General features: G+C 51.6%; 1 protein-coding gene across 2 annotated transcripts; it reads right to left on the bottom strand.

Annotated features, from left to right (window-relative positions):
• Positions 1 to 584: 584 nt before the first annotated feature.
• ARHGDIB (Rho GDP dissociation inhibitor beta) lies at positions 585 to 9,961 on the bottom strand. 2 transcript variants are annotated; one of them, XM_074870926.1, is made up of 7 exons: positions 9,943 to 9,961; positions 9,284 to 9,340; positions 5,472 to 5,660; positions 4,807 to 4,890; positions 3,863 to 3,939; positions 2,311 to 2,374; positions 585 to 1,372 (listed from the first exon to the last, which is right to left on the bottom strand). In XM_074870926.1, exons 3-7 carry the CDS (start codon positions 5,647 to 5,649, stop codon positions 1,173 to 1,175), a joined length of 603 nt encoding a protein of 200 aa, XP_074727027.1. In that variant the 5' UTR covers positions 5,650 to 5,660; positions 9,284 to 9,340; positions 9,943 to 9,961; the 3' UTR covers positions 585 to 1,172. The 2 variants fall into 2 exon arrangements, with proteins under 2 accessions (XP_074727027.1, XP_074727026.1); XM_074870925.1 differs by lacking the exon at positions 9,943 to 9,961 and having other exon boundaries at positions 9,284 to 9,432.
• Between the last annotated feature and the right edge of the window lie 1,297 nt (positions 9,962 to 11,258).

Below are 11,258 nucleotides of genomic sequence, written 5' to 3'. Positions count from 1 at the left end.
CTGGCTGGGAGAGAGCCTGTCCTGCTGTGTGGGCACCAGCCTTGGAGAGCCTCACCACACTGCTGCCAGCGCGTCCTCCCCCACAGCACTGGATATCTCGCAGCACCCCAGCTGGGTAAGAACATCCCTCTGTGCAGAAGGAGCCCCTGCACTTCTCCAAGTGCAGTGTCCCAGAGGCTGACATTCCCTTGTGCTTGGCCAGCAGGCTAGCCACTGGGACACGCAGCTCTTGCATTGGCTCTGGCCATGGGGAATGGCTGCCGTGGTAAGCATTAAACATGAGAAGGCCATGTTATAGCTCCCTGGGGCTCATTCAATTGCCACCCGGGGTGAGAGGTGGGGGCTGTCGAGCCCTGGAGTGTAGCCCCATCATGGGCCAGACTTTGGGCTTCAAAGAAGGATCCATGAAACCCCTGAAGGAAGCAGCTCTGCAATAATTTGCCTATTGAGTTAGGCTGATATTTTGAAGGAGGAGGGCTATTTCCCTACTGAAACAGGCTCTTAAGCCTTCCTATAATGCACTCTCCACATACACATCACTGAAAAACGTACTCTAGAAAAGAACATGACACTCATACAGAAAAGAAGAAAGAAACTGGGTTTATTCTTGGGACACTGAAATCTTGTTACAGCATCTAGCTGCATTCCCCCTGACTGGTTTTGCCTGCACAAGGATGGATTTCAACGGGGTAGGGCACCAGATACAGACCAGGAGATCATCACGGGAGGTAACCATTTACAATGAGTCAGAGCACATGGCAAGTGTAACTCAGATAGGGATTTTTCAGGGACCAGTCCGCCCTGCCAGGTGATCTTGTTTCCTAGAAAAGGCACTTCCGGGACCGGAGTTGGTACAGGAGAGATGGAGGCAGCAGAAGGAAGTACTGGGAGAGAGGGAGGGAGATGCCTCCCAATTTAATCCATTATGTGTCATGATGGGGCAGTGGTGAGAACGGGCAGATTATTTTCAGTGTATCAGAAGAAGCAGTAAAGGCCACCTGCAGGCCCGTGCATCAACCAAGGCTGACACAGAGCCCCGGCACCCACGGGAAGGGCTGCCAGGGCTGTGGCTGGCCATGGTGGCAGGAAGGAGCAGCGTGGTGGGCATGGCCCACCTGGAGACTGGTGCAGGAGGCAAGGGGATGGGAAGGGGGAAGGCAAACGGGGTGAACTCATTCTGTCCATTCCTTCTTGATGGACAGGTTCCACTCCCAGGTGAGATGGTCATGCTTGTCATCATCCGTGAAGAAGGACTTGTTGTGGTAGGTGCCTCGAGCCAGCATACCCTTAGGAGCCTCCTCAATAGGCGTCAGGAACTCGTACTCCTCTGGCCGTGGGCCGTAGCTGCCAACCATGAATGTGGCTTTGTCCACTAGGAGAAAACAATCCACAAGAGATGAGCCCCTCAGGTGGGGAATGATAAAGGACAGAAGAGGCCACAGGTCACAGACAGAAAGGAGATAGTGGGGAAAGAAAGGGACAGTCCATGTCAGCAAGGGGAATAGAATCAGTGGAAAAAGTGAGTTAGTGAAGCACAAGGACAGCTGGAAGGATAAACGGATGGATGGGCAGATGGACAGGCAACTCAGTCTGTACCCTCTCACATATATATGCTGCTGGAAGAGAGTGGATACACCCAGCATATGGCTCAAGATCTCTCTTGATCCCCTGCTACTTCTTTTTTCTGGTGAGAAACCACCACTTACGTGTGCTGAATGGGAAGCTGGAGCCTTAGAGGTGGTTGCATGCAAAAATGCATGTGGGATGTTTGTGTGTGCAAAATGGGGCTTCCCTCTGCCTTGTCCAGACAGGGCAGCACTCCACAGAGTAGAGGCCATGGAAAAAACACAGGGCTCTGCACACAGCAGGAAGCTTCGTAGAGCAGCTCTGAATTTTTACCAAGTATATCTGGAAGAGCTTTCAGGAGGTAGAAAGCTCCACACAGGTTGAGCCACTCTAGCAGGGGTTGGAGGGGAGGTGAAGACCTCTGTATGGAGAGGAAATCTGTGGCAAGCACTGTCTAGGCGGTGTCTCTGGGGACTTTTCTGCTGCAGACAGCGGTGTAGCATACGAATACCAGAGCTGGCTCATATTGAGTTTGCACAGGAACAGAGAACAGTTGGCCTGGGTGATGCAGAGTGCAGGCTAATGCACTCTGCTGAGAAGTCTCACATCCTGTGTGGTGGCACAGGAGGGGCCATGGGACCAGGGGAGGCTCTGTCCCAGCCCAGAGCTGCAGGAACATTTCTTTGAGCAGAGGAAACACAGGGGTAGAAGCACTACTGCAGGGCATGGAGGACTCTTACTCACCCTTCACCCCTGTCCGATAGGTGTGCTGCACATATTTCAGTCCCGACACAATGTCCCTGTTTACCTGCAAGAAGTGACCAGAAGTGTCAAGGGAAGGGTTTTGGTTCTGTATCTGCTGATTTTCTCTCTCCTTAAGACATACCCATCTTGGCTCCCTACGCCACTGCTCTCAAAGGCTCAGCACAGGACACATTGTGGAGAGTCCTAACACTTCTCCATAGGCACCTGGAGACCTACAGCATCCTCTGTGCATCTCCTGTACTTCCCCATCCTTTCCCTGACTTTGAAGCTGACTGGAGCACATCAGTCAGCTTCACAAGACAGGCCGATGAGGACAAAGAAAAGTGAAGCAGGGAGTTCCTGGTTAATAATTTCCATATTGAAAACCAGACATGGGTGACTAGAGTCATCCCTCCAGCACAAATGGGTGGGCAAGATTAGCTGAGCACTCCCAGCTGTCCTCTAAGATCCATGGGGAGCTGGCAAGTTTCTCCGCAAGAGACAGAAGGACACAGTTTTGTTGATAATCTTTCCTCAAATCTCCTATGGAGAGCTTGGAGGTATCCCTCGCTGTCCCCCTCCAACATACACTGCCTCCCCACAGCACTACTCAATCTGGAAACAAGACTGGCAGATCCTTTTACATCCCAAGGGAGAATTCACATGGTGCCAGCTCTTACCAGCTTTGGGACTGAGGGAGGGAGTTAGAATAACTTGTCTGGCTCCAGGTGTCTCCTGTCAACAGCGCTCAGATACAGATAGAAATATTTCATAGCACAAAGGAGAGATGGAGGCATCTCTGGGGACAAAGTCATCTCTGAAACAGCAAGTGAGCCTTAAAGAAGAAGGGAAATCTTTCCTACAGAACTCACAACACTAATATTTTCCTTCCTCTGTTTCAGGAGAGCCATCCTCCATCCCTTTTTGCCTTCTCTGCCAAAGCCAGCTTTGCCTGCAGCAAACATGTGGAGATGATCACTTCAGTTCTGGATGCCACACTGCAGTGCGGCCAAGTTTCATTTTCAGCTGGAAACAGAAGAAATGGCTGACACACTGGTTAATGGGAAAGGAGGAGAAATGAATCCATCTGGGTATATTGTGATCCAGAAGAACTCAGGTATCTTCAGCCAAATGTTACAGTATTAAATCTTTTTTTTTTATGCATACATGAAGCCCAGCAATGCAGACTGAACTAGTACTTCATGGAAAGCCACTATCTCTTCTTCTCCCTACCCATTTCCACTTTGTGTGAATTAGAGGTTTTCTGGCGGCTAAAAAACCAAGCCAAACTCAGCCAAAACTACCCATCTGGCTTCCAAATCACCTGCTATTCACTACTGTGCATGGAGAGAAAGCATTCCAAGGGGCGAGCAAGAAGGAATTCCCTGGAAAGACCTGGTCCCTTGTTGGGTAGAAGGACACCTGAAGCTCAGGGAGCTTTACAAGGGCCCAGCTTTCAGGCAGGTATGCTGCCCATCTCTAGATATCTGATAGACTTCTGGTGACTGAACTCAGCAACTGATAAGAAGCAATAGGAAGGAAAACAACTCACTCTGAAGTGGATCTTAACTCTGTATTCCACTCCTTCCTTTAATACGAAGGTCTCTTTCTTGAGTGCTTCAAGGTCACCTGTAAGGAGGGGATCAAGGCGTTAGCTAGAGGTGTTACAGCAAGAAGAGACCACATGTGGTGGGATGGGGCTGGGACTGGTGCTGGAGGTAAGCATCCCTTTGAAGGATGGCACACCTGCAAAATGAGTACACAGAGGTCTATATAAGCAACTGCACTGAGAGAGCACATACACAGAAACGCCTGGGTGTATGTATGTGCCTGTGTCCACATCTATGAAGATAACACGTAAATAAACAAAGGTCTGGGCACATATACACAAAGATGTTTATCACCAGACTGGTTGCTGGGCAACTGCAGAAATGTGTGCCTGCTTCATCAATGCCCAGCCCTGGCTTGGGTGAGTGGAGCATGTTCTGCAGCTCCTGCACGGCTTGCAAGGGCTGCCCAGGCTCTGGAGGGCTCTGTGTGGTTTTGGTTGAACAGGAAGCCTCTCTGCTTCTCTGGGCCCAGCTTCCTCTCTCTGCAGAAAAGCCCATATAAGGTGAAGCCTGTTCTCTCCCCATGCTCCCAGGAGCCGGAACTGCAGTATTGCTTGATTCTAAAGTTTCAAAACAGCCCGTTACCCTAACACATGCACATCCCTTGTGCTCGTGAGGCCTCACTGAAAGCAGATGAAGGCAGGAGAAACCCAGGAGCTCCTAGAGCAGTCTAGAGGTCAAGAAAAAGACCCTTGACGTTTTCCTCTGTTATATCTCCTTTTCTTTTTCATACATATGTACCTTAAAATAAGAAACAAGGCTAAGATGCCCTCAGAGTTCCTCTAAAACCCACTGTAGCATCCCAAGGACAAACTCCCTTTCAATTTGAAGCATGCCAGGGCCTTTGCCAGGCCGCTTTGTGCCTAAGGACAGAGTCTGTGCCTACCTGTAAGGTCCATAGTGATCGGTCCTGGAGCAGAGTCACATACCAGGGTAAGTCGGGTGACCACCACATTGGGAGCTGTTGGGTCTGCAGGTAGAAAAGTCAGGGGGAACTGTCAGTTTGCAAAGTTAAATGCAGGGGGAGGGGAACGACACCAAAGAAATAGGGTTGCTTTCCCACACAGAAACTGCACTTCATGAAACACCCAGTAACGCTAGACTTCTCTTAGCACAATAGGACCACGCATCTACCCCAGTCTTTCAACACGGATCTCTCCAGCCTCCATCCCAATACCTAGAGGAGGTCTTTCCACTACAGGATACTCCCCTCTTAAGATCATTCTGAGCTGCAAAACCCCTTTTCAGCATAGGCTGGTCCCCTCATGTTTCTAACCCCTCAGGTGTCCTCCAAGGCCCACACACCTCCCACCACAAGTCCCTTTCTAACGTCAGCACTCCGTAGTAACCTTACACCTAATGCTCAGAGCATCTTCCTTGCTTCCTTTACATGCATCTCTCCACCTGCCCATCCCCAGTCCTCCAGCAGAAACAGTGCATGTGCCTGGTCAAACAAGCTCCCTCTTCTTTGAGGCCACCTTGCCCCATCCCCACAGCACACTGTCACAATGCATCTCCCCAGTCCCTTCTTATCAGCGTGCCCCAGCCTACCTACTACCACAGGTCCATCTCCCAGCAGGGACTTCTTGTACTTAGCGAGGCTTTCATCATCCTTGTCCAACTCTTGCAGCTCCTGCAGTGTTTTCTGAGGAGGAGGTTTGTAGTTGAGTTTCCCATCCAGCTCATCATCATCTTCCTCCACATGAGGTTCTTGGGTCTTCTCAGTCATGGTCGCTTGATCTGTGTAACAGAGGAGGGGACAGTCAATGGGATTGCTCCGAAGGGGACTAGCGTCCCCAGGGGCACTCAATCTGGGCACAGCACGGCTCAGACCTCCAGGCAGGCAGGCACCCACCCAGCACCAAATGCAGCAGGATCATTACAGGCAAATGGCAATGGTGATCAGCTGCGATTCTGACACTGCCGTGCTGATATTCTGACTCGAACACAATGCCCCTCTGCTCCCACTCCTCTCCCTGCAGGCACCACGTGCACACGCAAACCTACACCATTCTTCCCTCCTGGGGAGGAGGTGCAGGAGTGGCGGCTGAAACTGGAGTGATTTACAGCCACTCTGCAGCACAGTTGCTGGCCAGCAACGCTGCAATTACAAGCCACCGTACAAGGTTTCAGCGCTCGCCAGCTATCTTGCACAAAGAGCCACTGCCACACACAGACATGAACAAAGCCAAGGCCAGAGGTTTCACTCACCCTCTCCTAAGGGGTTAAAAACCACTGTCAGGCAGCATTTCATACAAAGATCAAATATGTGACAGCAACTCCCTTCTATTAGCAAGTTTTCTGAACCCCTCAAGGAAATGCACCCGCTAGAGTCGAGCTGCTGGCATTTCCAGTGCTTGCTCCCAGGAACAGTTCACTTCACACACTGATCAGGTGTCCTTCCAGCTGAGGAAGGAAGAGTGACGGTGACTGCATCCAGCCCAGCTGCAGAGCAGCCCTGCATGCCTGCGCTGAATCAGTGGGGCTTCTCAGCGAGGAAAGGCAGGACAGCTGGAGCCTGTAGCCACGCAGCCAGGACGGCTGGGACATGTGCTGCTGAATGCAGGAGGGCAGCGAAGCTGCTTAAGTGGCATCCCAAATGGGAGCCAGAGCGGGGAGAGATCAACTGATGGGCAGCCAGGCAGAGGGCAGGGAATGGGGAACAGGAGACAGAGGCAAGAGAGGTGAGCAGTGCTGTGCCAGGTCCCCCTTAGTCAGCTGCCTGCCTCATGGAGCCAGCCGCATGCTCTTGGCCACTTCCCCGCTCTTCAGAGAAAGGCTGAAAAACAGAGCAGTGCCCTGGTGCAGTGATGGTGGTTGTAAATGGCCAAGCCATTCCTTTGCCGTTTGGCCACAAGGAGATTTGGTCAAGCTACATAGATCATTAGTTCACTTCAGCTTATCCTTACATTAATTCCTTCTCAGAGGCTGTCCCTGCTAAAAATTCCCCTCTTGCCTGCTTATTTGCAATTTCCCCAGCAAGCCCTTTTATCCCTCTCTGCAGCTGTGGCCTTAACATTTTCCTCTCCTCCCAAAAGTTAAATTGGGAGCTACTGGGATAGTTTTCTCATTCATTAAAACAGAAAGGAAATACAAAAAAAAAAAAATATGCAACAGTTCAGGGTGAATCAGCAAGCATCACTGGGCAGCAGTGAGTAATAAGCAGACCTCCCAGTGCAATCCCAGCATGGGTGAGACCAGTGGAAAAAATTCAAGGAGGGGTATATTGGCATGTTACAGAAGGACAGAAAAGGACCAAGCAGCACAGGAACAAGACGACTCAGTTGGGCACGCTAATGGACAACAGCTCTGATGCAAGAATACTTTGCAATGGCATTTTGTGGTGAGTCAGGAAGTAGTGCAGAGCGGGCAGCTGGGAAATAAAAGGGAATTCCAACTCAAATGGACAGGAAAAAAAAGCATGTCCCAGCAGCTGAATAACTTTGTCTGAGTTCACACTCATCCCTAGGCGTGCTCCATATCATGGAAAAGGCCCTTGAATTTGTCCTCATGAGGAAGGAAACCAGAAGCTCCCTCATGAAAATGATGATTGCTCATGCCCCACTGCTCTGCAGCCTCAGCACAGTCAGCTTACAAAGCCTCACAATCCCCTCAGTGCCATCCCACACTCAGCACAGGAAGAGGACATGATGAACTATGGCAGCCACCACCAGGTCTTGCCTTCCACTTGGGCTCCAGCTGCAGATCTGAGTCATTTCCACTCTCCCGAGCTCTCTCGCGATACTAGGCTGCATCTGTCACCACTACAGTCACAGAGCAGAGCTGCCTGTCTGTCCTTGTCCTCCACGGGGGGTTTTGTGGTTTATCACAGGAGAGGGAGAGAGTCAGGCGATGGAGAGAGCGAGCGAGCTCTGGCCACACGCAGAGAAAAGGCAGAGAGCCAGGACTGGACAAGCAGGTTGTTTCCCATCCCTCAGACCTTCTCTTTGCATCACACATGCTGCAGAGACTTTCCCTGCCAGCCCGTGGGGGAGGCTCACTTGAGGGGGGGATGCTTTCAGGCTCTGAAAACCTCCCAGAGAGGTGGACAGGCAGCCTGCTCTGTCAACAGCAAAAGCCTGAGTTGAACAGGACCAGCCAGGCTGTCTGGGCTGAACAGCCCCTGGCTCACACGCATCTCACGATGGCACTGATCAGACCCAAGTCCAGCATTTCTCCCCAAATTGTGGACCTGACCCTGCCTGCCAAATTCCCAGGCAGGAGGTGACTGACCAAAACGAAAGCTCACATCTCAGCTGCCCCCGCCTTCACTCGCTCCAGCTCTGGGACTGGTCTCCTCTGCAAGCTGAGACATGCTACTGGGCTCAGGCACCAGCGCTTCCCCAGAGTGAGCATGTCGCTGCTCAACTGTCGGGGTTCCTGGGCTCCTGTGTCACTGCTCAGGCCAAGGGCTGGGCTAAGATGGAGACTCCCATACGGCCACGAGCCTCATTAAAAACTGAAAAATTAACCCTATAAGTGTTCTATGTAAGGAGAAACCTGGGTGATTTGTGCCCTGCCCCACCACATTTTTCTTGCTTTCCTGCAGCCCCAACCCACAGTTGTGTGTTGTCACCTGTGCCTCTGAGGCCTGGCAGCACCCACAAAGCAGCAAAGAGAGGGGCAGATGCAGTGCTAGGGACTGACTCCCTGCCAGAGAGATGGCTGCAGCAGGCGAAGGAGGAATCATGCCCTGCCGAAGGCTGCGAGCGTCTCTCAGCTGGGCTCTGCCTGTGCCGCGGGTGGGTGGCTGCCCTCGCACCTGCAGCAGAAAGCAGGCGGAGGGGGAGGGCAGCAGAAGAGGTGGATGGTGGGCACCTCCTCGACCCCCCAATGCCACCACGGGGCACAAAGAGGGGTGTCACAGGAGCAGCATTTTATTTGCTCTCCCTCTGTGCATCACTCCCCCAAAACACCCCCTGACCGACAGCTTATCTCCAGGAAGCGGGTTTGGCAGGGAGGAAGCAATTTTCCACGATGGGGGAGTAACATACTGGCCCCAGCAGCACCTCCGGACCTGACGTCCCCATCCCACTCCCTGGGGTGCGAGGGCAAAAGGGGAGCCCATTGCCCAGCCACCCCCGGGGACCGCCGGGTACCCCGCAGGGATACACCCACCGTCACCCCCCGGGCCCCCTCCGCCACCCTGGGGGCTGCCTCCCCTTCCTCTGCCCCATCACAGTGCAGAGCCTGACTTCCCCCTCGGATGCAGGCAGGGCCCTGCCCGTCTCCCCGGGCAAGGCTGGGCAACGGAGCCAGCCGCCGGGAACAAAGGCGCAAAGTTGCGCGGCGCCGGGGGTGAGCCCGCTCCTCTCCCCCTACCCGGCTCCCCCCGCCCTCCCCTCGCCTGGGCTCGTACTCACCGGCTGAGCGGCGCCTGCGGCCGGGGTCCTCCTCCGCTCTCAGCGCTGAGCTTTCAGCTTTGGCAGTTAGAGCAGGAAGGAAGTTGGTGAAGAGAGGAAAAAAAAATAACACTCACACGCAAAAAAAAAAAAAAAAAAAAAAAAAAAAGCAGCCGCCGCCGCTGCTGCCGCCACCACCACCACCAGCCCACTGGCACAGGAAGCCCTGCGCGCCCCGCATGCTGCAGCGCTCCGCCGACCCCGCTTTGTCTGCGCGCCCGCCCGCCCGGCGCTGCGCTCTTTTTGCGCAGAGCTTTGTCTGCGGAGCTGAGCCCGGCTGGGGACGCGGGAATGCTCCCCGTGCGCGGCTGTCGGTGCCTGCTGCTGTGCCTGGGAGCGAGGTCTTTGCTTTTTAAGCCCTGGCTTTTATTTTTATTATTTTCCTGGTGTAATTAAGGTCGATTTCAAAAGCTGGCCCTGATTTATACCGATTAAAATAAGTGGAGAATCAGGTTGCGTGTATTCCTGCATATATGGGGGGATATGGGCATGTGCAAATGGGGTTCCTTACTGATGAACCTCATTTTTCCTGGTTAACGCATGCTACCTGCTGCACTTAATCAGCTAATTGTTCCCAACTCCCAGCCGTTTTCACACAAGCAGTTTCAAAGATCAGTTACCTCAAGAAGAACAAGCTCTCGTTTCCCAGGGTGCTTAAATGAACAGAAAGATTTTACACTACTTCCTTTCTGAAATACCAGCAGATTTTCTCTTTCTTTTCCATTCATGGAGTGCCCACTTCGTTCTTCAGTCACATAAATCCTTCACCCACATGATCCTCAGTGCACAACAAATTAGATCACCGGTTTGCAACCAACAAATCTGGATCTGCAATGGCTGGTAGACTGCTCTTAATGCATTTGCAGAAGCAAAATAAGCAAAGCAAATCTATTGTCACTGGGCTTAAATTCACTGACCCAGATTCACATGTCCTTTAGAAAGCATTTATCGCCCGCAAAGTTTTAAAGGTTACAAACAACTGAGTAAGAGGGGTCTCCTTCAGGGATGGACAGATCTCAAAAGAGGGAGACTGATTTTCCCAGTTTACCATTGCTTTCATTTAGGCTATAGGTGGCACTTTGATTCTGATCTCATGCATTTCAAGGAACAAACAGAGCATATGTCTGTCTGTCAATGGATTTCCATTTAAGAGGGGCTGCAGCCTCAGAAACATTTTAAGCTTCCATGAATTAGCTTCACCACCAAGAGAAATTATTTTATTCTCTGCTGCTCTTTTTCACTCCTATGCTAACCCTCCCCATGGGCCAGCACAAGAGAACTGAGCTGAATACAGCCCTGAGCTGAATTTAAAATGTACCTGGCAAAAATATGTAAGCAAATGCATAAGTATATACCGGTGAGCTTTAAACCCAGATGTGTTTTCCAATCTTTGATCATGATGGCCAAATATGGCTAAACCCTTGTGCCAGCACAAGGGAAGGAACTGTGTGGGATAGTGATGGGGAAAGGACAGAGCAAATTCTTTCAATGACAGTGCCACATTATGGTGGCTCAAATTGTTCATGTGAACAGCCCTAGCCTGGGAGAGATGTGAAGAGCTGGATGTGTTAACTATGGGGAGCTTTGAGGAAATGGTCTTGTTAAGCAGCCCCTGTGTTGTGTAGATCAACTTCTTGTCTTGGTTCCTGTGCTGTCTGCACTCTCTCTGATTTCAGTACACTTCCTAATTGGTACTGGGAGACCAGAACACCCTTTTGGCTGGGAGGGTGTATGGATTGAGGTTGCCATTTGCTCATGGCTTGGCTTGCGATTTCCTTGGTTTTGGCGGCTGTGTACAGAGACACCAGTGCAATCATAACCTCTAGCTTTATTATGATCATTTTTGCTGAAGGACAGTAGGGTTTAGCTTTCTCTCATTTTTTTTCAGTTGGAGATAAGTACCAGACTGCCTACATCTTCATGCAACTATTTGCAC

The sequence above is a fragment of the Strix uralensis genome, chromosome 5 (assembly GCF_047716275.1).
Source record: "Strix uralensis isolate ZFMK-TIS-50842 chromosome 5, bStrUra1, whole genome shotgun sequence".
In the NCBI taxonomy this organism is placed as follows: domain Eukaryota; kingdom Metazoa; phylum Chordata; class Aves; order Strigiformes; family Strigidae; genus Strix; species Strix uralensis.
Note: the sequence above shows the minus strand (reverse complement) of the source record. Positions and strands in the feature narration are given on the sequence as shown.

What these genes read in the sequence shown, in the direction of transcription:
- ARHGDIB (XM_074870926.1), bottom strand. Translation starts at nt 5,649, where the DNA reads ATGACTGAGAAGACCCAAGAACCTCATGTGGAGGAAGATGATGATGAG. An exon ending in GAGTTAAGATCCACTTCAGA is followed by an intron (nt 2,375 to 3,862) that starts GTGAGTTGTTTT and finishes CACTTCTTGCAG; the next exon opens with GTAAACAGGGACATTGTGTC. An exon ending in CTATCGGACAGGGGTGAAGG is followed by an intron (nt 1,373 to 2,310) that starts GTGAGTAAGAGT and finishes GTTTTCTCCTAG; the next exon opens with TGGACAAAGCCACATTCATG.